Here is a 25,386-nt window from a genome sequence, read left to right on the forward strand (position 1 = left end):
AATAGCTCGTTTGGACGTGCTTTTAAAAAAACACTTAAAAGTAAGGATGCGAGTTGCCGGTAAAATAAACGCTACAACGGGACTAAAAAGTAACAAACCATAAACCAAAGGCCTCCTTTGGCAGATTTTATTGAAATTAATCATGGTCGAGTTTGTCTGCTATTACATCGACAGGTAATGATCCCATGGGGATTGAATCACTCTCATAAAATTCATCATCATCACTCTCATTGTCGTAATCATTGTCAATATAGTCGTCGTATTCGCTATAAGGGTCCCTTTGGTCTTCTTCAAACACTTGAACCGAGCTGCCGGAACCGTCTTCGCTCGACACGATCAGCGCCGGATAGGAGTGCTCTGTCGACTGCGAAACACTGTCGAATTCCTCGACCTTCTTCAAGAGAGCGTCAGGATCGAGGCCAAGCTCATCCAGAAGCAGTGCTTTGTTTGAGTCGATAGAGCGTTTCCAGAGAGACATCATTTTAGGGCTTGTTATCACTGTTTTGGCATCAGGTTTACAAGGTTTATCATCTTCCTTGCCTGAAAAAGCATAATCAGAATGTAAACGGAAGTCAGATGGAGCGTTATAAAATGGATCGTTGTAAAATGAATCGCGCATTACAGCCTAGAATCATAGAAGAAAATCACTGCTTCACGAATTAAATTGAATTCCTATTGCATTATTACTGAGAGAGAAACAAAACAATGTATACGGAATAATACACAGTAAAGACTTTGTCCGCATCAATGTTCAACAAAACTTGGACTTAAGAACGCAATTTCTAGGATATTGCTTCTCTTGTCAGTAACTGGTATGAACTTTCCCAACAAACAGGTTGCAATCATGCATGCCTTCTCCACTTTGTAAAGCTAGTCCGATCGACCGATGTCTACTCAACTCTAGTAGCCACCACAAGTCTAATATCAACTAACTTTTAACTAGAATTAGAAAAACAACAGAAGCTTCCTTGAACTTGGGTACAAATGAAGCTCTAAAAAATCCTGACTTGCCTTTTCTAATTATTAGGCCCAGCATTAGGACGCTGATTACAGAAGGCCCCACATGATGTGCAAGCCTTTCCGAAATCATCTTAAATCGCTTAATTAAATTTTTTTTCTTTGATTTTTTTACGGTTAACAGCCAACATAATCAATGTAGGAGAATATAAACTGGATAAAGAATTTCAAAGTCATCTTTTAATTTCCTGAAACATGGTTTTGTTATCTTTTAATTCTGCGGTCAGTAATTTCTAAATTGGTCTAAAAAAAGACTTAGGAAAACTTTGGAAGAGACTCTAAGAAAAGACTTAGAGTACTTGGATCTAACGAAGGACATGACACAGGATCGAGCACAATGGCGTTCTAAGATTCATATAGCCGATCCCACTCAGTGACTTGGATTTTCCAAGTCTCCAACCGAGAAGTTTTCCTCACTCGGGAAATTAAGGGAACACTACCCCAACCTACATGCTCCACTCAGAAAGCTTCAACATACAAGCTTCAACAAAAGAAAATTCAAAGAACTTAGCGAAGAAGGCTTTGGTGTATTTAACACAATACGTGGAAATGAAGGAAAGCTTATTTATTGATATTCCCGATAAGCTACAAATATGTACATATACATGAGTCAAAATAAACACACAAGAGGGAGCCTTCACAAAGGTTGCTTAGGAGAAGTCTCAGCAGTCGGTAGAGCCCCAGAAAGAGAAGGCACCGGAGGGGGATCATTTGGAGCCTCAGTACTGGACAGAACCCTAGAAGGAGGAGGCATCAGAGGTTGATCATTCGGAGCTTCATTACGCGGTACAGCCCCAGAAGACGAAGGCAATAAATGCCTTTGGAACAAACCCACAAATCTCTGATGATCAAGTAAAACCTGACCATCAGTTTCCTTCATTTGGTCCAGCTTCCTCTTCATGTTTGTAGCATAGTCATGTGCGAGCCGGTGCAACTGTTTATTCTCATGCTTGAGCCCTCTAATCTCCTGTTTGAGACTCATCACTTCAGCCGCCAATGATTCAACTTGGCGGGTTCGAGCAAATAGGCGTTGGGCCATATTAGACACAGAACCTGCACACTGAACACTGAGAGCCAGCGAATCCTTAACAGCTAACTCATCAGACCGTTTGGAAAGTAGTCTGTTATCTTTGGGAGTGAGAAGGTTCCTGGCCACCACTGCAGCGGTCATATCATTCTTCATCACGGAATCCCCAACGGTAAGAGGACCAGTAAGGGAGACGAAGGATGGGCGCCATATGTTGTCTGGAGAAGGCGGGGCTGCCTCTTCAACAAGGTTCAAGTCAAAACGACGGTCGGAGGGGCCAGACATTTTCAAAGGTGTTGAAGAGAGAAGAGGTCGGACAAATCAAGATCTTAGAAGTGCAAGAATGAAGCTTCTACTGGTGGAGATTCAAGTGTGCTTTGGAACTTAATGCCAGCCCCTATAAAAATCTGCACTCGACGGAGCTTCAGAAATCGAAGAGGCGCCTGCTCAGCGAAGAGGCGTTTGCTTTCTCAAAAGCTGGGCTGCTTAGAGATCACGAGGGTTGATCTCAGAAATCGAAGAGGCATTTGCTTTCTCAAAAGTTGGGCTGCTCAAAGACCACGAAGGCCGATCTCAGAAATCAAAGAGGCGCTCGCTTTCTCAAAAGCTGGGCTCCCCAGAGACCACGAGGGCCGATCTCAGAAATCGAAGAGGCACCTACTTTTCCAGCCTTGTCAGCACCTGTCACACGCACACTCAGCTTTGCGGAAATTATGGGCATTCTGTCGAAGACTTCTGGGGAAGTAGAAAACACATGAATCTTACTGTTCAATCACCCATTTCCCACACGCAACAATAGCTCATGGGTACCACAGATAATTTTGCCAAAGTTCTCTGCCAAAGTTGAGCACGTGAAGCTTGCAGCTCCCACTACATCACTCTGACCAAGAAGGGTAAAAGAATAGCAAAGAAACAGCACTAACAAAGTTTAGACCCGTAAATTTTGAAGGTCTAGCTACCATATTATTACCCACAAGGGTAAAGGAACAGTACCACTGCTGGATAATTGGAAAGTCCCTGTGTGTCAACCTCTGTGCTTCGTGGCAAGGTAGACTAGCAAACATGCCCAACCTTTACTCACATTCGAGAAAACACTCCCAATAAGATTGCTTGCTCCAAAATCGAAGAGGCACCGTCCTCCGAATCTCGAGAGCCAGACTCCCAACATGACTACTTTCTTAAAAATCGAAGAGAGGGTAAAGGAACAGTACCATTGCTGGATTTTTGGAAAGTCCCTGTGTGTCAACCTCTGTGCTTCGTGGCAAGGTAGACTAGCAAACATGCCCAACCTTTACTCACATTCGAGAAAACACTCCCAACAAGATTGCTTGCTCCAAAATCGAAGAGGCACCGCCCTCCGAATCTCGAGAGCCAGACTCCCAACATGATTACTTTCTCAAAAATCGAAGAGACACTACTCCCCGAATCTTCGAGAGCCAGACCCCCAGCATGATTGCTTTCTCAAAAATCGATGAGGCATCGTTCTCCGAATCAATCGAAGAGGCGCTCGCTTTCTCAAAAGCTGGGCTGCTCAGAGACCACGAGGGCCGATCTCAGAAATCGAAGAGCCACCTACTTTTCTAGCCTTGTCAGCACCTGTCACACGCACACTCAGCTTTGCAGAAATTATGGGCATTCTGTCGAAGACTTCTGGTGAAGTAGAAAGCACATGAATCTTACTGTTCAATCACCCACTTCCCACACGCAACAATAGCTCATGGGTACCACAGATAACTTTGCCAAAGTTCTCTGCCAAAGTTGAGCACGTGAAGCTTGCAGCTCCCACTACATCGCTCTGACCAAGAAAGGTAAAAGAATAGCAAAGAAACAGCACTAACAAAGTTTAGACACATAAATTTTGAAGGTCTAGCTACCATATTATTACCCACAAGGGTAAAGGAACAGTACCACTGCTGGATAATTGGAAAGTCCCTGTGTGTCAACCTCTGTGCTTCGTGGCAAGGTAGACTAGCAAACATGCCCAACCTTTACTCACATTCGAGAAAACACTCCCAACAAGATTGCTTGCTCCAAAATCGAAGAGGCACCGTCCTCCGAATCTCGAGAGCCAGACTCCCAACATGACTACTTTCTCAAAAGCGAAGAGAGGGTAAAGGAACAGTACCATTGCTGGATAATTGGAAAGTCCCTGTATGTCAACCTTTGTGCTTCGTGGCAAGGTAGACTAGCAAACATGCCTAACCTTTACTCACATTCGAGACAACACTCCCAACAGGATTGCTTGCTCCAAAATCGAAGAGGCACCGCCCTCCGAATCTCGAGAGCCAGACTCCCAACATGATTACTTCCTCAAAAATCGAAGAGACACTGCTCTCTGAATCTCGAGAGCCAGACCCCCAGCATGATTGCTTTCTCAAAAATCGAAGAGGCATCGTTTTTCGAATCTCGAGAGCCAGATACCACAGACCACTTTTTCAAAGTGCTCTGACAGAGTTAAAACATGTGAAACTGGCAGCTCCCACTACCGTGCTATGACCAAGCAGGGTAAAGGAATAGCATTACTACTTGTTGTTAGGGAGACTCCTATATATGTCGACCTCCATCCCCAACGGACAGGCAGACCTGCAAAAATGCTCAACCCTTCATCATATCTGAGAGGGCACTCCCAACGAAACCTTTCGAAATATTCAGCTTTCTTTCCCCCCGATAATACCTCTGCAAACAAGCTATACTAGAGCAAGAATATCTCATATCATCAGGGTTAAAAGCAAGAGTATCCCATATCATGCTTTTTCCCTGTCTTTTCCTTTGGCCTTGTTTTTACCTGCAAGACAAGGAGAAAGAGAGCAATCAGTCAGCACTTGGAATCAAGCTTCCAGCCAGGAACTGACTGCCTGGAACCCCTTACCTGATTACTTACTTGGCATTGCTCTCGAGTACTCATCTTCAACATCTTATGTTTCCAGGGAAGATTCCGCATCTGCTTGAGGAACAGATAGGGCAAGTGCGAAGGATACAAGGAAGCATGTGGAGACAAGCGTAACAGCACACGTGCTGATACATCCATTACTCTGTCAAAAGCAAAAGTATCCCATATCAGCAGGGTGGAACGTACTCTAGATTTGATGGACTTGTTTTGACCCTCAAATTCTTCAGTCGGCCTTATACTCTGGAGGAAACCAGAAAACCCTCCAGCTCAGTTCAAGAATAAGCCTGTGGAAAGTTACTTCTTCAAAAGCAAAATTATCTCATATCATCTCTTCTCATTTTTCTTCTCTTTATCCTTCATGCTGCTGCAAGATGGGGAGAAGGTGAACAATCAGTCGGAGCTCTGATTGCTTACCTTGTCTGTCACCTCTTTCAGCAGACCCCCTAGCTCGGCGACTTGGGGGACTCCTACTACATGGTTTGTATCGCGCTTGACCAAGCCTGAAACTACAAGTAAGCTTCAAGTGAAATTGATACATTACCTTGTGCATCTCCACCAGTTGAAGATACCACCCCTGGATGGAGGAAGAGTACTTCCAGAGAAGATGCCACATCTACCTATGAGACAGATAAGGCAAGTCAAGACGACACCACACTCCGATACTTAGAAGTTTCGTGATTACGAGATCATTCTCCCACAATATTTCCTAATGTCATTTGTACTAAATCATTCACTTGTACTCACTAAAGGAGAGCTTGAACCTATGTACTTGTGTAAACCCTTCACAATTAATGAGAACTCTTCTATTCCGTGGACGTAGCCAATCTGGGTGAACCACGTACATCTTGTGTTTGCTTTCCTATCTCTATCCATTTATATACTTATCCACACTAATGATCGGAGCAATCTAGCGAAGATCACAAAAAGCGACCGTTTTCGCTACCTAGGATCTATCTTGCAAGAGAACGGAGAATTAGATGGAGATCTCAACCATGGAATACGAGCTGGATGGATGAAGTGTAAGAGTGCATCCGGCGTGTTGTGTGACCGTCGTAGGCCACTGAAGCTCAAGGGAAAATTTTATAGGACGGCAATAAGGCCAGCAATGTTGTATGGCACAGAATGTTGGGCGGTGAAGCATCAACACGTACACAAAATGGGTGTAGCGGAGATGAGGATGCTTCGTGGGATGTGTGGGCACACGAGAAAGGATAAGATTGGGAATGAGGATATCCGAGGTAAAGTAGGAATAGCCGAAATTGTAGGAAAGATGAGAGAAAATCGGCTCCGGTGATTTGGACATGTGCAAAGAAGGCCGACTGACGCTCCGGTTCGAAGATATGACTACGGGACAGAGGTTCAGGGCAGAAGGGGTAGAGGAAGACCTAGGAAAACTTTGGAAGAGACTCTAAGAAAAGACTTAGAGTACTTGGATCTAACGGAGGACATGACACAAAACCGAGCGCAATGGCGTTCTAGGATTCATATAGCCGACCCCACTTAGTGGGAAAAGGCTTTGTTGTTGTTGTTGTCTAAAAAATAATCATGCGTATGCAATGTAACTCATACCTCTTCCTGTTGATAATAGAATATCAAAATCATCTGGTTCTGAAGGCGAAGGTGCTGATTGATGCATTGATATCCAATTTGAACCCCTCCACATCAATATCTGTTCATCATCAAAAGAAAGTAGCACGCACGGAACCAATTCCTGTAAACAAGTGGAGATTAAGAGGGTTAGAAAACTGGGATAATGTTAGACAATAATTAGGTAACTCTTTGCAGTATATAAATACCATCAAGCAATTTTTCAAAATGCTATCTGGCACTTATACAAAGCAATTCCCATCCATAGAAATAAGTAACTCCGAAAGGTTTTGAAACCAAGGAACAAAATATAACTACAGAAAAAGGCCAATGCTTATGTACAACCTTGAAAAGGTTATCATTTCTTACATGCCTTTATACAGGAACACGCTAAATGACACTGGATGAAAAGGTATAGAAAAAGAAGCAGCGTACAAACCTTAAGCTTAGCACCTAGCTTTTTGTAGTCACTTGCATGCATCCCTGTACAGTCAATCTTTACTAAAGGACTTCCTTCAAAAGCATGCCTAACATCTCTCACCAAGGTAATGTATACTCCATTTTTGGCTGCAATTTGGAATAAACATCCAAGTTATAAAAATCAAGTGTTCATTGTTCATCAACTAATCTTAATCCTAAGACAAAGTGACAGTTAATCATCAAACTTAATAGCTGCAAACCATGATTTAGATTTTTAGCCGCTTGCCACCAGTGAAAAAGATAAGCTAATTCACACCATCTGATACAGATCAAGGGTGCAAAACTTCAAAGTTAAAAGAATACAAAAACCACTGGCATAGAAGAATAAAGTTTGCACCGCTTCAGAATAGCAAACCATAAATAAACTATGTCATGATATTTAAAAAGCCTTGCTTCACAGCTTCTGGCTCAAGTTACTTGGAACAAGATAAAAACAGCAGACTAAAGTCAGCACCACAACCTTATATGAAATGAGCAGTACAATTCGTAGGGACCTGTACCTAATTTACATATTGGCAAAAGCCTTTTCCCTTTCTTCCGAAACATGTCCGCTTCATCTTTTGTCAATCCTTCTGGAGCCTCTTGGATAAGTTTTGGGTAGACTGGAGCAGCTGGTTTCCACAGCATCAGTGGGTATTGGGGGCGATTTGTATAGCTATAGTTTCTCCCACGGAAAAGATAAACCACACCGCCAACTCGATGTATGATTTTCCCGCCAGTTCTTTCCTGGAACCATAAACAAAATCTCAGTTTTATGATTCTAGTTTCTCCAAAGTCCCATCACCAGCTTCAACTGCATTGTTGAAATTCCACATGTATACGCAACAATGTAAGGAAAAACAGAGCAATCACAGTCATATATGATTCCAAATACCGAAAATAATGACCCAATACCTCAATATGATGGCAGACATTATCCATATCCACAGTTGGAACCCCCTTGCATTTCACTTTACAGACCGGCCGCCGCTTCCAATGCGAATGTATCAAGTCCAACATGTTATGAGTCAAACCATCTCTTCCTAAACCAATAAAAACAATCTATTTATTCAAAATTCATCATGAGTCAACCCTTCTCTTCCTAAACCAATAAAAACAATCCATTCATTCAAAATTCAATTCGAAACCGAATAATGAACAAATGAAAAACAGCAAAACAGCGAACTGACCGAGATTAACTTGGCGATTATCGGATAATTGGGGCTTGATAAGCATTTTGATCTCCCACTTCTTCAATGGATCACCCAAAATCTCCTCCCTCGATTTTTGCTGCTTGGGGTACTTTCCCAGCTCAATTGGCCTCGCCATTTCCTTCACTCCACCGGTTCCAGCCACCACCGGACCCACCGAGTCCCAGAGCGGAACCTTCCTCTTCATCTTCTTCTCCTTGGCGCTCTTCAACGGAGCTTTGCCGGTCCAGGGCCTCGGCATTGTGGGCGGGGCGAAGGGCAGGAACGCCGGTTCGCGAATTGCCAAAGGCTTGACCTTTGGGGTTTCGGAGTAGCTGTATTGGAACTCAAACGGCGCGCCGGGGAGTTGGTACGACACCCCGTTTTCTCCTATGACAACCGCGCGGTCGCCGTCGGCGGGGATGACGCCCTCTCGGACGGGCTTGTAATATTTGGTACGGCGGTGGAGGGTTTTGAGGGCGGGGTTGGCGGGAGGGGCATTTTGGGACTTTTTGAGGGGAGGTGGGTATTTGGGGATTGGGATTGGCGGGGAAATGGACGTGGCGGCGGCGGCGGAGTTTTGGTCGTTTGAGGGCGGGGTTGAAGGGAGGGAGGAGAAGAGGTTGAAGCCCGGTAGCGACGCTACGATCGCCATGGATCCTCCCAATTGGACAAGTCCAGGAATTCAAATTCTTTTCTTTTTATTTCGCGTGGGCATGAAAATTGGGAAATAAAGAGGAAAGATTGGATAAGGCTTTCATGGGGTTTTCTGGTTTTTCCGTTGATTTTGCCTCAACCACGATTACTGATAAGACAGACCCCGGTGATATTTTGAGTGGGGGATTTTTAATTTTTGTACGACATCTCCTTATGCGTCGTTTCATATGCGACCACATCAACTCTCATGCGCCTGCACCACACCAAATAATTAGCACGCGCGTTGCCCCAAAACCCTAGCTGGCGTGCAGATGCTATATAAACCTAATCCCTTCCATTTTCCCACTCCCAAATCTCCCACCGTCTGCGGCCGCAACCATGCAGATCTTCGTGAAAACCCTAACGGGTAAGACCATAACCCTAGAGGTCGAGTCCTCTGACACCATCGACAATGTCAAGGCCAAGATCCAAGACAAGGAGGGCATCCCCCCGGACCAGCAGCGCCTCATCTTCGCCGGCAAGCAGCTCGAGGACGGCCGAACCCTCGCCGACTACAACATCCAGAAGGAGTCCACCCTCCACCTGGTGCTCCGCCTCCGCGGTGGCGCCAAGAAGAGGAAGAAGAAGACCTACACCAAGCCCAAGAAGATCAAGCACAAGCACAAGAAGGTGAAGCTCGCAGTGCTCCAGTTCTACAAGGTGGATGATTCCGGCAAGGTCCAGAGGCTGCGGAAGGAGTGCCCCAATGCCGAGTGCGGCGCTGGAACTTTCATGGCGAACCACTTCGACAGGCACTACTGCGGCAAGTGCGGATTGACCTATGTTTACCAGAAGGCTGGCGGTGATTAGAGTAATTTAGAATTTTTAATTTCGAATTATATCGCCATGGATTTGAAATTTCGATGCTTTATGGTGCTTTGGGATTTTAATTTCTTGCTTGAAGAACCCATGAGACTTTAGGCGTTTTCGTTGTTTCTATTGCATATCCCAGATGGAATGATTACCCTAATTTTGTTATCAATCGTTTGTTTGCTGATTGTTAATTTTGATATGATGTTGGATTTTGTATTGGGAAGTTTAATCAGATGCGTTTCAAACAAAAGTGGTGGAAAGTTGAGGTTAATTTCTGATTTGATTGATGTGCTGATTAAGCATGGTAATTTGGTTTTGTCGTGCTTCGTTTTGATTGTTTTGATTGATTTGGTTATGAAGCTGGGTTGGTGTGCTTCATTTGATTCAATTGGTAAACGAGCTGAGTTAGATCGATTTGCATATGGTTATGGTGTATCATCGGCTAAGTCTGTTTAAGTTGGTCTAACAATTTAGCTTTGGGGTCTAATGGTTTGGGTTGTTCGATTCAAATACACGGTTGGTGTTTGTAACCTAGTTATTGGTGGATCGTTGCGGGCATGGCCTGAATTGTTTTGTTGTTTGTTGTATAAATGGTTGGTTTGATAGTAGTTGTCGTTGTCTTTTTATTCCCTCTTGTGAGGTTACTGCTGATCGTCTTTTACAAGATTGGCGTGCTCACATTGAGTGTGCAACACTATGCATTGGCCATGCATTGGCCATTTGAGTCTGCAACACTGCTGCATTTCGACTTTCTTTATTGCCATTGAACCAAATTTATAGTGGCTATTTGAGTGTGCAACAGTGCAACAGCCCGAAGGACCGGTTTGGGGCCTTCGGGCTCTGAAAGAGTTATCCACCCTGGGTTTATGTGTGGGCCTTGGATCCAGAACCCAATATTTATTCGACCTGCAGTCACGCCCGGGTATGGCCTTGGTCGTTGTCCGATCTCTTGTCCTGTCAAACCGGCCCTTTCGAAATACTATCGATTACATTGTTTTTTATAGGCTTTTATAGGCTTTTACTCCAAATGATTCCTAATGTATTGTAAACGCCTTGGTTTAGTTCATCACATTCAAAATCCGAAGTGTCATCCCTCGTTTTGTACTCCGAACTTTCATGTTGTTTGATAGAACTTTTGACAGAAATGCGGCCAAGACTGGTGAAGTTTTGGCATTTGAAGCCATTCTAATGCCTGTTTAAGACCATCAACGGCTCTAGGAATGTCAAACTAATTTTACATATATTGATGTTGCAGACTGCAATCAATCATGACGGTATTACCTTGTAACCAATCGGCCATTCACGCTATCTAACCTTTCAATCGACCCCTTCCATTCCTCTCCTGCAACAGTATATAATCTCGTCCCCTTATACTCGATTCCAACTACGTACACCGTTTGTTTTCAGGTGATCCACGCCAGACGGAACAAGGGATTTGGAACCATATACTAGTAGTAGTAGCTGAAATGAAACGCAGTCTACTTTTTTGGCATCAATGGTGGAATTTAGTTTCGCTTTTATTCCGGGAAGAAAGCAACTCCTATTTCGGCCAAGCGGAAAACTGTTTCCCTTCTGATGCCTAAAAACAAGAGGCATCAGAAAAGGAGAAGAGAATACTTCTTCGAATTCATCCATCCCTGAATTCGTTTTCTTAAAGGTGATGAGAATCTATTCCTCTCCAACCACTATACAGATCGCATTCCCGGCACATTGAAAAATCTTTCCTCAACCACAACCCAACTCACCCCCACTCGCCCCCACTATATCACCACCCTTTACCCAACCTCATGCTCTCACTAACATAAAAATATATTCAACTTTCAAAGAAAAGAATCAAATAACATTGTTATAAGAATGATACGACATATTGGAAGGAGTTTAATTTTAGGAAAACTAATGAAAATGGCTTGAAAACTTTGAGTTTTAATGATAGGGACAAAATAAAAGGTAAAGTGAATAGTATCATGATTGACTTTTTAGTGTAAAAATATGGTTTTTCGTTAAAGTCAACAGTACCAGAAGCTTTTCATTAAAACTCCCTTTAATTTTTTGTTCAATATCTTTAACTTTAAAATGTGAAGAATACCCCTTCGAGAGGGTCATATACAATGCATATGCAATTTTTCGGATGACATCAAATAACCAATATGTGACATCTCTCTTAAATTTTTCGTTAAAGGTCGTACCCAATGCACAAGACTCCCGCTTTACGCAGAGTCTGGGAGAGGTGAACTTATGCCTATAATTTAATTTTGTCAAATCAACGAAAAATCTCTCTTAAATTTTTCGTTGATTTGACAAAATTAAATTATGGGCATAAGTTCAGATGTCATCCAAGATTGCATATTTTGTTAGGCAGCTGTATCAAACCAACACAAAAATCAATATCTATTGATCAGCATGTATGTTCAAAGCCAGTCCCGAATCATCAAAGCATCATGACCATTGACATCTTACCGTGAGAGTCATCACTCCTCACACATCAGCAGTCAAGATTTCTGCTGACTCGGGCAAAAAATTGTTACTTCAACATAATTACTCGCTGAGTTCCAAAGCTAGTCACACTCTTGGAGTAAACTAGGTCATGTGATAATTTATGAGAAAATAACCTTCCTGGGTATGTTTAGAACAGGCTGTTGTCGCTATAACTGTTGCCAGTACTTGATCAAACAGGTACTTGCATGGCCTTACTGTAAAACATATTGGGCCCTTGAAGAAGAAGAAGAAGAAGAAGAAGAAGAAGAAGACAAAGGTTTCTGTGAAAACAAGCTTTCTTTTGACTACTGAATGACCCACTCCAGAGATAGGGTTCCGAATTTCCAATTCATCTTCCTCTTTAGGGTAGGTGCTCTCGGGAATGAAAGTTTCACTGCAGCTTTGTACAAGTCTTTGCTGCCCAATATGTTGTGTATGGAGGGAAGTACCCATCGGTAATTGTAAAAAGTAAAGCCATTCATGAACTATGGCAAATACAAGTTTCTTCCTATTTATCATTATATATGCTCTACGGATAATGGGAAAAGGTAGGAATTAGTAGCACTTGTGCATGTAGGCTGATTCTTTATTTTTTTTCTTTTTCTTTTTGAGAGTTATAAAGCAGAATTAGCTACAATCAACTTACGCACATGTGCGCGACTGATCCTAACACTTCTCTACTGATACTACTGAGAACCAAAAAATACAATAAAATACGAGTCTCTTTGCACAAATGATATGCATTAAACATGGATCAACAACTTTTTTATGCATGCAAATGATAAAAGCTAAAGAGTTTTGGTCCAGAAGGAAAAAAGACATGAATTTTAAAATGCTCTCTTCCTACACAATGCACACATAATGATAGCTAGAAACCCATTTCTTAACAAAACTATAGATGATTAGGCTCTAACCAACAAGTAACGAAAAACAAAAATAGAGATTAGACATGAAAGACTTCACTCTAGGGACAACCAAAACATGAATATTTATAAGAGATATGGAATTAGATCTCGATGTTTCTTGATTCCTAGCAAACAATCACAACTTAGTTACCTCTGCTTAATACCAAAACTAAAAATAAAACTCCTAATTAGTTCAAGAGGAATTCAAAATTCTTACTGTAAATGTTAGTACTGACTGTCCCTAGGGTTAGGAAAAATATTGACAATGAGGAATTAACAATGACCTGACTGGCACTCATTTTTGCGCGACAGCAAATATACATGCACATTTGAGTTTTCAATTTTCAATCTGTGGGGATGTGGGGACCTTTGATCTTGAACTCTCACTTACATCCACATGGGGGAGAGTTAATTACCACATAGTGGATCAATGTCAATTAGTTAAAACGGTAACTGGTGCAGTAGATATAGGTCATTTATGAACCAAAACTGGGCAGCACAAAAGGCAAAGGAGAGAGTCGAGAGACCTTCCTGTATCAATTGGATCTTGCTCTTCTTTCAGGAAAAGACAAATTCTAAGATGCCACTTTTCCTTCTCCATGCATGCTTCTAGAAACATCCACTTTATTACTTGTGGTAAAACTTGCTGCACTTTCACTTTCACTTTCACGTGGGAGAAAAGAGAGTCAATTTATGGAGAAAACAACGCATGAAACTAAAGGAGCTTCTATAACCCTAGCTAGCTAGTCACTTTACTCACCTGCCGTTCGATTGAAGAAATTTTTCTTTGTGATCGGAGTACATCATGTGTTTTGATATAAGTAGTGGGAAATTTTACTTTTTAAGTTATTAACTTTTTAACATGCATATCTCACCATTTGTATAGTAACACGTGGTGTACCACCCGTGTAACGGTCGCACTAAAAAATCTCATTGGATTGAAGTTTTACATCAGAAATAGATATGGCTGCGAAGATGTTGCCATTTTCACCATTTTAGGGTTTAGGGGTGTGCCTGTAATTTGGCTATGGAGTGATAAAGAACCCTAGACTTCAAACATTCTGAAGTGCTTCAACATTTATTTACTCACCATCCCCACTTCACGTTGATATAGCAGTGAAACCTAGCACACGTCTTTTTCCTTAAAACAATATGGATCAAATCACATAAAAGTACTTATGCATATTGACCATGACTAAGTAATAATCATCAATGAAAGTTAGTGATTTAGTAATTCATAATGATTTTTTTATTTATGATGATTGTCCTCCAGCTTCTATATAAATCCTCCCGTTTTATAACCAGACACTTACTTGTTCACCTCCTCTCTCTCTCTCTCTCTCTCTCTCTCTCTAGAAAACACACAAACATGTCAACACTGAATCATCTCTACGATCTTCCAGACCAGATTTGCTATGTCCAGTGTGGCTTCTGCACTACCATACTCCTGGTTACTCAATATTTGTCCTAACTTTTTTACTAGTAGATTGAGAAAATTTTGATAAAGCTAGCATGACTGAATTAATTCTTGGGTTCTGATCTGTTTCTTACTCTTTCCTTTTATTTTGGCAAGTTTGACCGATTGGTTTTATGTAAAAACGTAGGTGAGCGTCCCATGCAGCAGCTTGTCTATGTTGGCCGTCACTGTCCGATGTGGTCACTGCAGTTGCCTCCTATCAGTGAACATGATGAAGGCCTCCTTTGTTCCCCTTCATCTCTTAGCTTCACTTACCCAAGATGAGGTACATATAACCCTATATATGTACGAGTAATTTTTTTATATATAAATCCCATCTGGATCTTTACATTTCATAGGGTTTTTAGGTCTTAATCAATATGATAGTGTCTCTGTGAAATTTTTAATCTCTTTGTAGCAAAAAGAAGAACTTTGCTTGGAGGAAATGGTGGAGAAGCAAAACTTCTTGGACATGCGCAGCCCATCAATGGTGATTTCCAATTCTGACAATGAAGATGAGGATATAAGCTCCATGAATCCCATTGTTAACAAACGTATGTTTATAATCCATATATAATTTGGTTTATGTTTATAATCCATACATAATTTGGTGCAATGCATCAACTTTATCTTAAATACTATTATCAATCCGTATGTAGCCCCGGAGAAGAGACAACGAGCTCCATCGGCTTACAACCGATTTATCAAGTAAGATTATTCACTTTACATAAGATGTGATTGTGATTCAATGAGAAGTTTTAAAATTTTTATACAACTTTCATCTGTTAAACAGGGAAGAAATCAGGAGGCTTAAGGCTGAGAATCCAAGCATGACTCACAAGGAAGCTTTCAGTACAGCTGCAAAAAATGTAAGGTCTTTTATAGCCAAGATCAGTAATGAAATTTAATTATAGTACTATTAACTTTGTGATTTTGCATGATTATGTGCAGTGGGCACAGTTCCCTCCAATTCAGTACAAAGAAGATGGTCCAGATGGAGAGAGTTGCACCTGCAGCGAGCTGAGGGAGGAAAATGTGGCATGGGAATCTGATATGCCTGAGGTAAACTAAAGACCCTAAGTTCCCAACTTTGATCATCAGATTAATTTCAACTCCACCTAACAAAACATGAAAGCCAAAAGGGTAATCAATTAAGTAAACCCTAATTGACTATTGTTTCCAGATCTTAGTTATGCAGCATGCGTGATTAAAATATTGATGCATGTAAACCCTAATTGAATTTTGTTTATAGGTTACTAAACCCTGACTAAATTTTTAATGTAATCATTTCTAATATAATTAATCTTGCTAATGATCAGAATATATAGCAATTATCCAGGGCCGGGGGCTGCAGGAAGGCTAATAGTAATATTGAATATCCCAAAGCTTGTCACAATCCTTGTGTGTGTGTGTGTATGTAATAATTAATTTATGCCACTCATGTATTTATGCATAACTTTCTGTTGTGAAAATTGCAGGCAGTCCAAGATGGCAATGGTTTCCGCGAGAGAAAGGCCCCAAGGCATTCCATATGGGCAAGGACACCCTTCGAGTGAATGAAGACTTGACCTAAACTTCTATAACAAGAAAGCTGTTTGATTTTAAGGCCCACGATTTAGGGTTCAAGTCATTTGCTATTTTAAGAGTAGATTCTCTAGGGAATGTGGTTTTCGTTTCAGATATTGAACAAAAGTCTTCACCGACTGCAGAAAGAAGTAGTACTCGATCGATTTGCTTTAGATGAGCTTGCTGATTGTGATGGAATTAATATATTTGATATGGTTCAGTTAAACAAACTCAATGTTTTCTAGTTCAATTCAGTTTCCAAGTAAATCAAATTTCTCTATGGTTATGGACTGCATGCAAATTCCATATGGTTGTGACAGCTACATTTCCTCAATAAGATGTGCCAGAAACTTGGTTACAGGCTAGCTGGGACTGTTATTATAAGAGACAATTAATGACACATTTCAAAACTAGGATGTGTTTGAGTAGTTTGTCATGCATCGTTTGTTTAATTATCTTGCCCATGTTTTTCAATAATTATTGTGAATGATGCATGGATACATGATGTTTGGTCATGTTCACATGAAACAGATAAAATTTTCATAAATGGTTCTCTCGGCCAAGGGAGTCTCCTTGATTTACCTACCTCCAATAAACTCTCTGCTTGCTTTGAATGACTACTTCAAATTCAGGCAACGGAAATAGATCGGATGAATCATAGTAAAATCTATCTTTAAAACAAAGTCGTAATTTAAACCATTCAAAAGTGCCCCAGCCCTTGTGGGAAACTAGTTAAAACCTATATTTGTGGCACACAAAGTCATGAGTAGCAAAAATATTTGATACTTGACTGGGATTTTATCCATTTTCCCAAATCATCGAACCTTATTTTCAGCTATAATTACAAACTAGGATATTCAAAATGATGGCTAGCTAGTTTTGAGTTGTAATTAATTAGTTTAACTTCCTCACACTTATATATGTTTCAGAACAACCACATTCACTTCCAGTGCTGTTTCCTTCTTCCAAATCTTGGCCCCCTTTGAATACAACTGCCTGAAAAATAGAAAATGCAGCAACCTCATATAATTAAGTTTGCTATAATTTTAAAAATCTAATTAATTATTCTTAGGCCCCATTGCTGTATGAGTATGTATCCTTATATACATACATACATACATATATGAATAAATCTTCCCGATTGAATGTTACACAGTTACAATGATGCATGTGTGTGTGTATTGGTGTGGTTGGGGTTAGATATACATATATCTAATTTTGTGGAGTAATTTATGAGCGTATTGAATGCAAATAATTCTGAAAAAACAAGAATAGTAAAGATGAGCTGGGTTCTTACCCATTAAAGGTCTGGGAGAAATAGAGTGGAAGTATGCTTGGAAGAAGTGCCTATTCTCCTTTTGTAGCTCTCTCCATACTGCAACCATATATATATGCTTTCAGCACTCACACATACACGATTAAACCAACTAACTAGCCACACACACACATATATATACGTATTATTACACTTGAAAATTGAGAAAATCTCGAGAGACAGACCTGTAAGCGTAACGAGGGGCCTAATGCGTGCATGCTCTGCTAGTACCTTTATGCATTGGTCACGATTCATGTGAAGTAGCAAGCATCTCTCAATAAGATGTTGAACCTGTTTTTTATATGTATCCGTATCAGTACTACAATTTCATGCAAAATAAGACTAGAAACTATTGCCATGTATATAGTGCGATCGATATGTGTGTGCTCGGACACAGAGAGACAGACAGAGACAGACAGAGAGTACCATTCTAATGTAGCTTTGAGGGTGGCAATGCAGACATGGACCAAAGTGATGACTGTGATGCATTTCTCCTGAGTCTCGATGAGTCTAGGGTTTGGACAAAAACAAAAGGCATGAACAGCTAAAAGAAGAATAGAACAGAAGAGAGAGAGAGAGAGAGAACAAATAAAAGCAAAAAAAAGTGCATGGAAGAAAAGATATTATTTAGGGGGGTTATATATAACAAAAGACGACCTAAAATACTAGGGAAATGTTGTTATCCACAGATATCCAAGCGAAGGGCCAAAATAGCACTAGAAATCCAAACGATAGATTCACCTCATCTCCAAAGACTTAAAAAGATAAGAGAAGACATATATTTGTGTTTATGATGAGATGACAAATGCGTGGCTAAGCCTCTAGCCACTTCACTTGATGATTGATGACTTGAACCAATCAGCCAAAGGCCCTAGTTAGCTATCTAGGACCAATCCCACCCATTAACTTGCTACCTATTTTCCGGTCCTACATTCTACTTGCAAGTTGCCATGAGTAAATATTGTGTTTATTGTGTTATGTATATATGCTAGGCCTCTTGATGCAGTATCGTGTGATACATTAATTAATATAGATGCTATCTGATATATAATACAAATCTCTATTGTGATACAAATGATATTAAAAGGAGAAAATTGAACTCAGAACTTTGGATCCAAGTAGATTCTCTATTTTGTATATTCATTACTTTTTTAGACTAAGTATATGTATATATACAGTTTTTTCATTTTCATCTCATAGTGTATTAAAACATAACGGCTTTCCCAAAATTCAGTTTTTTCAATTTTGAATACTTTTTAGACAAATGTACAATTTTTTCTTTCTCATTTCTTAGAATTTTAACATTTTAACCACAAATTGTTTGCAGTCCAATCCCTTATTTTATTTTAATGGGAATCTAATTTGCTTGCCTATAAACCATGAACTTCGTCCAGCCCTTGTCAAACTATACATTGTCATTGTGAGAAAATGGTTGTGTTTTTATTTTTGTTATTGTGGCGCATGATCTCAATTGTTCTAAAATTCACACCTTTAAAGTTCAAATTCATCAAAATAAGATAAAAAGGTGATCCTTCACTCTGAAAATGGGATGGATGGGACTATATCAAAGTATGGTACTCTCCTTATTTTTAATTTTTTAATGGGTGCGTTTTTTGGGCCAATATTATTCTAGATTGATATGAAGTTTATGTGCCTCAATACTTTGGTCTCAGCCTCATTCTCCCCACATCACAATAAAAACATGTCAATGAAAGAATAGATACTATGATCAATCACCACGGGATAGTCCAATTGAGGACAAATAAGCTCGTATTCTACACGGTATGTTTTGGGTTCAATTTATAGTATTGGTAAATCATACGATTGTGGCCAGAACGAGATTGAAATACCTCTGTGTCCATCCAAAATGATAGACTAACGTGATAAAACCACCAGCTAATACTCTTTTTAAAGAAAAAGAAAGAAAGAAAGAATGGAGATGATGAACAAGTCAATCCATTTACACAAAGCCAAATTGCCCCCAACTTAGCAGAAAAGTCAATTGACCATACCCTTAGTTCATCGCATATGGTCAGTTCCACCATCTTCATGGCCTAATCGAGTGTGATTACTTATCATTATTTAATTGATTATCTTGCACACCATACCATTACCACCATCATCGAGTAATCATTCTATTGACAACTGTAGCCTTTGTATATAACCACGTTTATTGAAGAAAAAGGTAGCGCAACCACCTGATGGCCTTGTTAGTTGCAAACAAATGGAACTTTTTCCCCTAAAGTTAGGAGAGGTTCCTTCTAGTCCAACTTTAATTAGCCAACCATTCCAAAAGAAAAAGGATTACAACACAATGCATTACTGATAACTTATATTTTGGAGGATTTGTTCAAGTTTTAAAAATCAAATCTATTAAATGTTATTACTTGCTTGTGATTTTGTTCAAGGTTCTAAAAAGCTCTAGATTCTAGTCGGCGGTGAATAAGGGTTTAGGGCCTAGGGCCTAAGCGGTTTTTTTTTTATCTTAATCAAATTCATTATATAACAATAAAAATATATAAATACGTGACTACTTATACAATTATACTTAAAAATAAATAAATATATATATATATATATACATAATTGTATTTGAAAACAGAAATGCAAGGGATATATAAATTATAAGTACTCAATTGATTGAATACATAAAATGAAATATATATATATATATATATATATAAGGGTTTAGGGCTAAACCCTATATATATTCAAAGTTATTTTACAACAAAGAAAGTCCATAATTATTTTACAATAAATTATCTCCAAACCCTCCTAAAAATAAAAAGTAAAAAAGAATTGGACTGCCTAGGACGGACTAGAGCCACCTAAACCGCTTAGTGGCCGCCTAATTTCCACCTAGAGGCTTCACAGATTTCTTAGGCGCCTGGGTCCTAATCGGGGGCTCCCGACCTTCGCCTAACTCCTAGGCCGCTTTTTCGAACAGTGATTTCCGTATTCATATCGAAAAATGATTGATAACTTAGTAATTTGTTATTTACACTTTAAAGTAGCCTTCAAACGTTTTCTAGTGAAAAAATAAATAAAAGAGGAAGCGAGAGAGAAGCTTAAGATGACCATTCTAAAGTGCTATGACAAGTCATAGTTTATAAGGTTAAGAGAGCGACAATTTTTTCAATTCACGAATTTTGCTTTCAAATTAAGCGTAACAAGTGTAATTCACTTTAAAGAAAATATATATCATGTAGACAAAACTACATGATAAAGGAGTGCACAATACACACGGTACTTGGTTGTAGGTGTCAATTCCTTCTGACCCAGTGACACCTTCGTCCCTTCTAAGGACAATAACAGAGAATGAGTTGGAGAAATTCACTTCCATATTGTAAGAAACTGTCCTGTGTGATTAAGAGCAGTTCAAACAGTGCTCTTTAACCTTCCAAACTTCCAAGTAATAGGGATCAAAGTGACCCGATTCCAGACCCAACGCCAAGAAAACATGTACTCAGTCATTGTTAGTTGATTTCTCCACGAGGTTTGAAGGAAGTTGGGATTTCACCGTAAGTCAATTGGCAATATAAAAAATAATCTAACTCCTTATAAGCTCATGCAATGTTTGGTAAACTTCCAAATTCTTCACATCCTTAAAAGTTTTAGTCAATTGAATTCTTACCATATATGTCATACGTTGCAGATGATATGTTTTCATACATGCATTTACACTAAAACATGATTCTCAATAATAAATTGATAAGACTTTTAATTTGGATAGTATTTACATTACCTGCATCTAGAAAGTAGAAACCTTTTTTAATTGGTTCATAAATTCATATATATGATGGGATGATCTATATAAATGCATGTTTTACTTCCCCTGCTTTCCTTACATTTACAAGAAAGAAACTCATATTAAAACACATCCCAAGGACCCCAAATCAAGTTCAGATCAACAGGAAAAAAGAGACGAGAAAAAAATCACGTCAAAAATACGTAATTCTTTTAGTTCTTCCACAAATCTACCTTTTGATACAAAACCTCATCGTAGATATCACTCGACAATATTTATATACAAAAACGATATTATTTTATGCAAAGTCTGAGTGTGATGTGGAGTGTGGGGAGGTAATCAGATCAGATCAGATGATGAATGAAACCCACCGACCCCTCTATTATTATTCTGTTTTCGAAGAAAAATCAAAGAGCCAAAAAATAAAAGCCTCAGAAAATGCGTAATGGGAAATGCAGGCCGAAGGCTCCTTTCAGTGCAACGACGTGTTGTTGAAAGGCATGCATGTGAGGCAGGGAAGCAGCTCGATCCATCCACACTCACACGGCTTTTAAATTTTGAATTTTTGGCGATACGCACTATGATTTGTACATATGTGCGGACAGTTTCTTTGTACTGCTAACTATGCTTCTTCACGTTATTCAAACAACAAGGAAAGAGAGAAAGGAGAAGATTTCAGAGATTGCATGCCTGCCAGCCGATTGCTTGCTGCCAAATTATTTTTTACTTTTGATCCAAGCAACAACAAAGCAAGCCACTTTTCTATGTGCTTTGGGTCTGCTCACCACCTCATCTTCTTTAATAATATACATACTTTCTAGATTAGGAGGAGAATATTGTCATTAAGTTAAGTACTAAATGGTCAAATTATAAAAGGTTTACTCTTTATTTTTATGTCTCTTTTAATTCAATTAAAAAACTGCTTTACCATTGTAATTATTTTGGAGTCATACAATCCTCAAATAAAAAACAATGGCCAGACATAGGAATAGGATAGGAGCTTGACCTCGACCAATCCAATGGACCAATCCTGAAAGAAAGCGTCCTAATCAGTAATATTATTATCACTTATCTTCAAAATAATGTATCTTATTGTCACTTAGTACTATGGTATAGTGATATTTCTCTTCACTCGTAAGTGAAATGTCTTAAATTCGAATTTCATAAATGATCGAGTTTGTAATATATGTATTCTCCACACGTTTAATGTAAATGAATATTCTAAATAAATATCGTTACACAATAACCTCATTGTGAATACAATTAGGCATGTGTTTATGTTTTCAGTATTCCTTTTAATTATGCAATTCATTTTTTTCTATGTCCCTTCTCTAGCAGCCGGTTGACCACTGGCTGTGGTTACATTGACATATAACTATATTTTTGGAGGAAGTTTATTTTCTTTTTGGAAAATGCTAGTCAAATCATTTTTAAAACCATAATTTTTAAACAACTTTTAGTGGTTGATGATTGAATTTTATTTTTTAATAATTTAATAAAGAAGAAATTCAATCATCAACCACATAATCATATGGTCTAAAACGATTGTTTTTTTCTTTTGTGTTTCTTTTTCAAATAAAAATACCACTATTTTTTTTATATAATATCATTAATTTCTATAATTGATAAGTATCAACATATTATCAAGAGTGACGTGATCTATATATATTTTTTTTCATTTTAAAGTACTGAAAACAATCTTTACCGAAACAAGAAAATGGAAGAAGTCCATTGTTCTAGAATTTTGTTTCCTCTGAAAGAGCAGACGATGTTTTTACCTCATTAACTTTTTTTTTTTTCATAATTTCAAAAATACTCGTCTCTTGATTATGATGTATACCAAGTATTTGATTTATTCTTTAAAAAGTGTATGTTCAAATGTTCAATGCAAAGAAATTCAAGTTCAACTATTTGTATCATAATTGTAATGGGACAACTGACTTGGTTTTATTTTCGTGTTTGATTATATGATTTGGTTCGGATTTGGTTATATGGCCAATATATAATTGGTATCCATATAATTAAGAAATTGCATTGGACTAGTCTTTATAAACTTGCAAAGGTGTCATCAGATGGCAACCAAAAACCAAAACTTCAACACCACTCAACCTAACGCGTCATCATCAAATTAGCTCGAGCAGATGTGTTTCTCGAATACACTTCAAGTTCGAATCCACCTCTTCATATAAAATTTCTTCTTCTTAGTTCTTTGTGCAAATTATTTCTGAAAATATTTGGGTCTCACGAAGGTTCTATTTTTTTTTTTTTTAAATTAATATATTTTGGTGTGGTTGGTCCGTTATGTCTCTACTCTCTAATCCGTGAATGATGGGGTTTGATGCTGATGATGGCTCCTCGTCTGTCCGCTCACCCGCCAAAATTACCCCCCAACAACAAAACGGGTGCGTGGGGCCCGCTCTCCGGTGGGACCCATCCGATTCAGTCAGCCATGAGCTAGCTAGCTTCCTCAACCCACCCACCCCCCAATTTCCCGCTTTTAATAATTTCAATTAATTTCTGACCGATGGCCCCCTCCCCGCTCTCGTACTAATTCTACCCATACCACACGACATGTCGTCCGTACCCCCAGCATAATAATCCTATAATTTTTTTTTTTGAATGCTTATCATCTTATTTATTACAGGTAAATAATTTTGAATATGATATTTGTGTAGTAGATAATCACAAAATTCAAGCTTAAACTCATTTAGTGGCAATACGTAGAGTGAAGAGTATTATAACGGTTTGTGAGTGTTGAACATTATCATCACTTGAGAGCGGTGAACAAAAATGCATCCTAATGATTCAACTCATTTAATAATTTTGTTGGACGTCCAGATGGAAATGGTGTGTTGTTTTTACCAAATGCCGTTGTTTTTGCTACCAACTAAGCCTTGCACCTTCGTAAATGGTTTTGTCTTTGTTACCAACCAAGCCTTGCACCTTCGTCTCGAAAACGACCTTTTTGGTCCGTTACCATCGAACCCATCGTTACTTCCTATACAATTTGGTAGGTTTTTTAATTATATTTATGACTTGGAATAAACAGCCAACCAGTAAAAGTTGGTAAATAAAAACACATAAAAAGACAACTCTACCCTTATGTTCATAACTTAACTTTGATAACAAGGTTTAATAATTGTGGATATTCATGTCAAATAATCAAATTAATAATTGTCAATAATCATTAAAACAATACAAAAAAAGACAAAACTACCGTGAAAGATAACTTTCTCGCTTTCCCTCATCAAAGATAAATTTTTCATTGTGCCGAGAACGCACACTAAAAAATCTCTCCTCATCAAAGGACTTCTTCTCTCCATGTCAACTATGGCACCTCCCATCGGTAGCATGTTGTTTGTCATCAATTATTTGTGTTTTTAATTTTAATTTGTGTTTGTTTGCATGAATAGATGCATCTCTATGACTTTTCTCAAGAAAAGTAAAAAAAAAAAAAATTATAATATGGTTCCGGTTGTTGCACACGTGTCAATTGCTATTGGTAATTAAGTTTAAGTAAAAAGGAACTATAAATAAATAAGGTAGTAATTCGTGATGGAAAAAAAAACAAACAAGGGGGGCGGTAAAGTGAGTTAGTGCGGGGAACTGCACAGCTGAACAACTTTTTTCTAACGTTTACATTTGGATTTAAGAGATATATGAACTTCTTCGAGAACTTTCTCAATATAAAAAATAAAAAACTTCTTCAAGATAAAACACAAAAATAAAAATAAATATTAGATTTTCTCATTTTATTTTTAATTCTTATCCATAACCATATATGAAAGAGATTAACTTTCTCTATATATGTTTATTACTCTGAAATGAGATAAAAGTCATAAACACTAGCATATGGGCACACACAAAGTGTGTGAATTTTTTTTTTTTTTTTTTTTTTTTGAAATAGAAGGAGAGAGGAAGAAAGTGATAGAGAATGTGGGACTGATTGAGAAGTTTTTTATTTTTTTATTTTTTTATAAATTAGATATATGTTATGATTATATGTAATTGAGGCTTTAAAAAAAACAGCAAAATTTGGTTGTGTGAAATAAAAATTTTGCCCCATATTTTTTATTCATATTCTGTTTTAATTAGAGAGTTAAACTGGTAATTTCATAAGGTTTTGGTTGACAATGAATGTTTTATTAATTAGTAGATATATGAGATAACAAATTGATGAGATCAACTATTCTCGCTAATCAATTTAATTTATGATTTTTAGATAGTAGAATATAAGTCATT

At 38.6% G+C, this 25,386-nt stretch overlaps 4 protein-coding genes across 4 annotated transcripts; 2 read left to right on the plus strand and 2 right to left on the minus strand.

Annotated features, from left to right (window-relative positions):
• Nucleotides 1-90: 90 nt before the first annotated feature.
• LOC126596281 (CRS2-associated factor 2, chloroplastic) lies at nucleotides 91-8,990 on the minus strand. Its single transcript, XM_050262808.1, has 6 exons — nucleotides 8,171-8,990; nucleotides 7,896-8,023; nucleotides 7,502-7,727; nucleotides 6,961-7,088; nucleotides 6,504-6,645; nucleotides 91-540 (listed from the first exon to the last, which is right to left on the minus strand). The coding sequence occupies exons 1-6, from the start codon at nucleotides 8,823-8,825 to the stop codon at nucleotides 137-139; spliced, it is 1,683 nt and encodes a 560-aa protein (XP_050118765.1). The 5' UTR covers nucleotides 8,826-8,990; the 3' UTR covers nucleotides 91-136.
• A 166-nt stretch (nucleotides 8,991-9,156) lies between these two features.
• Nucleotides 9,157-9,848, plus strand: LOC126596282 (ubiquitin-40S ribosomal protein S27a). The gene has a single exon (XM_050262809.1). It carries the CDS (start codon nucleotides 9,206-9,208, stop codon nucleotides 9,674-9,676), a length of 471 nt encoding a protein of 156 aa, XP_050118766.1. The 5' UTR covers nucleotides 9,157-9,205; the 3' UTR covers nucleotides 9,677-9,848.
• Nucleotides 9,849-14,389: 4,541 nt separating this feature from the next.
• LOC126595163 (axial regulator YABBY 4) lies at nucleotides 14,390-16,367 on the plus strand. The gene is made up of 7 exons (XM_050261542.1): nucleotides 14,390-14,509; nucleotides 14,664-14,801; nucleotides 14,934-15,069; nucleotides 15,175-15,223; nucleotides 15,309-15,384; nucleotides 15,467-15,577; nucleotides 15,994-16,367. Exons 1-7 carry the CDS (start codon nucleotides 14,429-14,431, stop codon nucleotides 16,069-16,071), a joined length of 669 nt encoding a protein of 222 aa, XP_050117499.1. The 5' UTR covers nucleotides 14,390-14,428; the 3' UTR covers nucleotides 16,072-16,367.
• Nucleotides 16,368-16,771: 404 nt separating this feature from the next.
• On the minus strand, nucleotides 16,772-18,024 carry LOC126595164 (uncharacterized). Its single transcript, XM_050261543.1, has 4 exons — nucleotides 17,823-18,024; nucleotides 17,582-17,687; nucleotides 17,379-17,456; nucleotides 16,772-17,077 (listed from the first exon to the last, which is right to left on the minus strand). Exons 1-4 carry the CDS (start codon nucleotides 17,883-17,885, stop codon nucleotides 17,022-17,024), a joined length of 303 nt encoding a protein of 100 aa, XP_050117500.1. The 5' UTR covers nucleotides 17,886-18,024; the 3' UTR covers nucleotides 16,772-17,021.
• Nucleotides 18,025-25,386: the final 7,362 nt, after the last annotated feature.

The sequence above is a fragment of the Malus sylvestris genome, chromosome 13 (assembly GCF_916048215.2).
Source record: "Malus sylvestris chromosome 13, drMalSylv7.2, whole genome shotgun sequence".
Taxonomy (NCBI): Eukaryota; Viridiplantae; Streptophyta; class Magnoliopsida; order Rosales; family Rosaceae; genus Malus; species Malus sylvestris.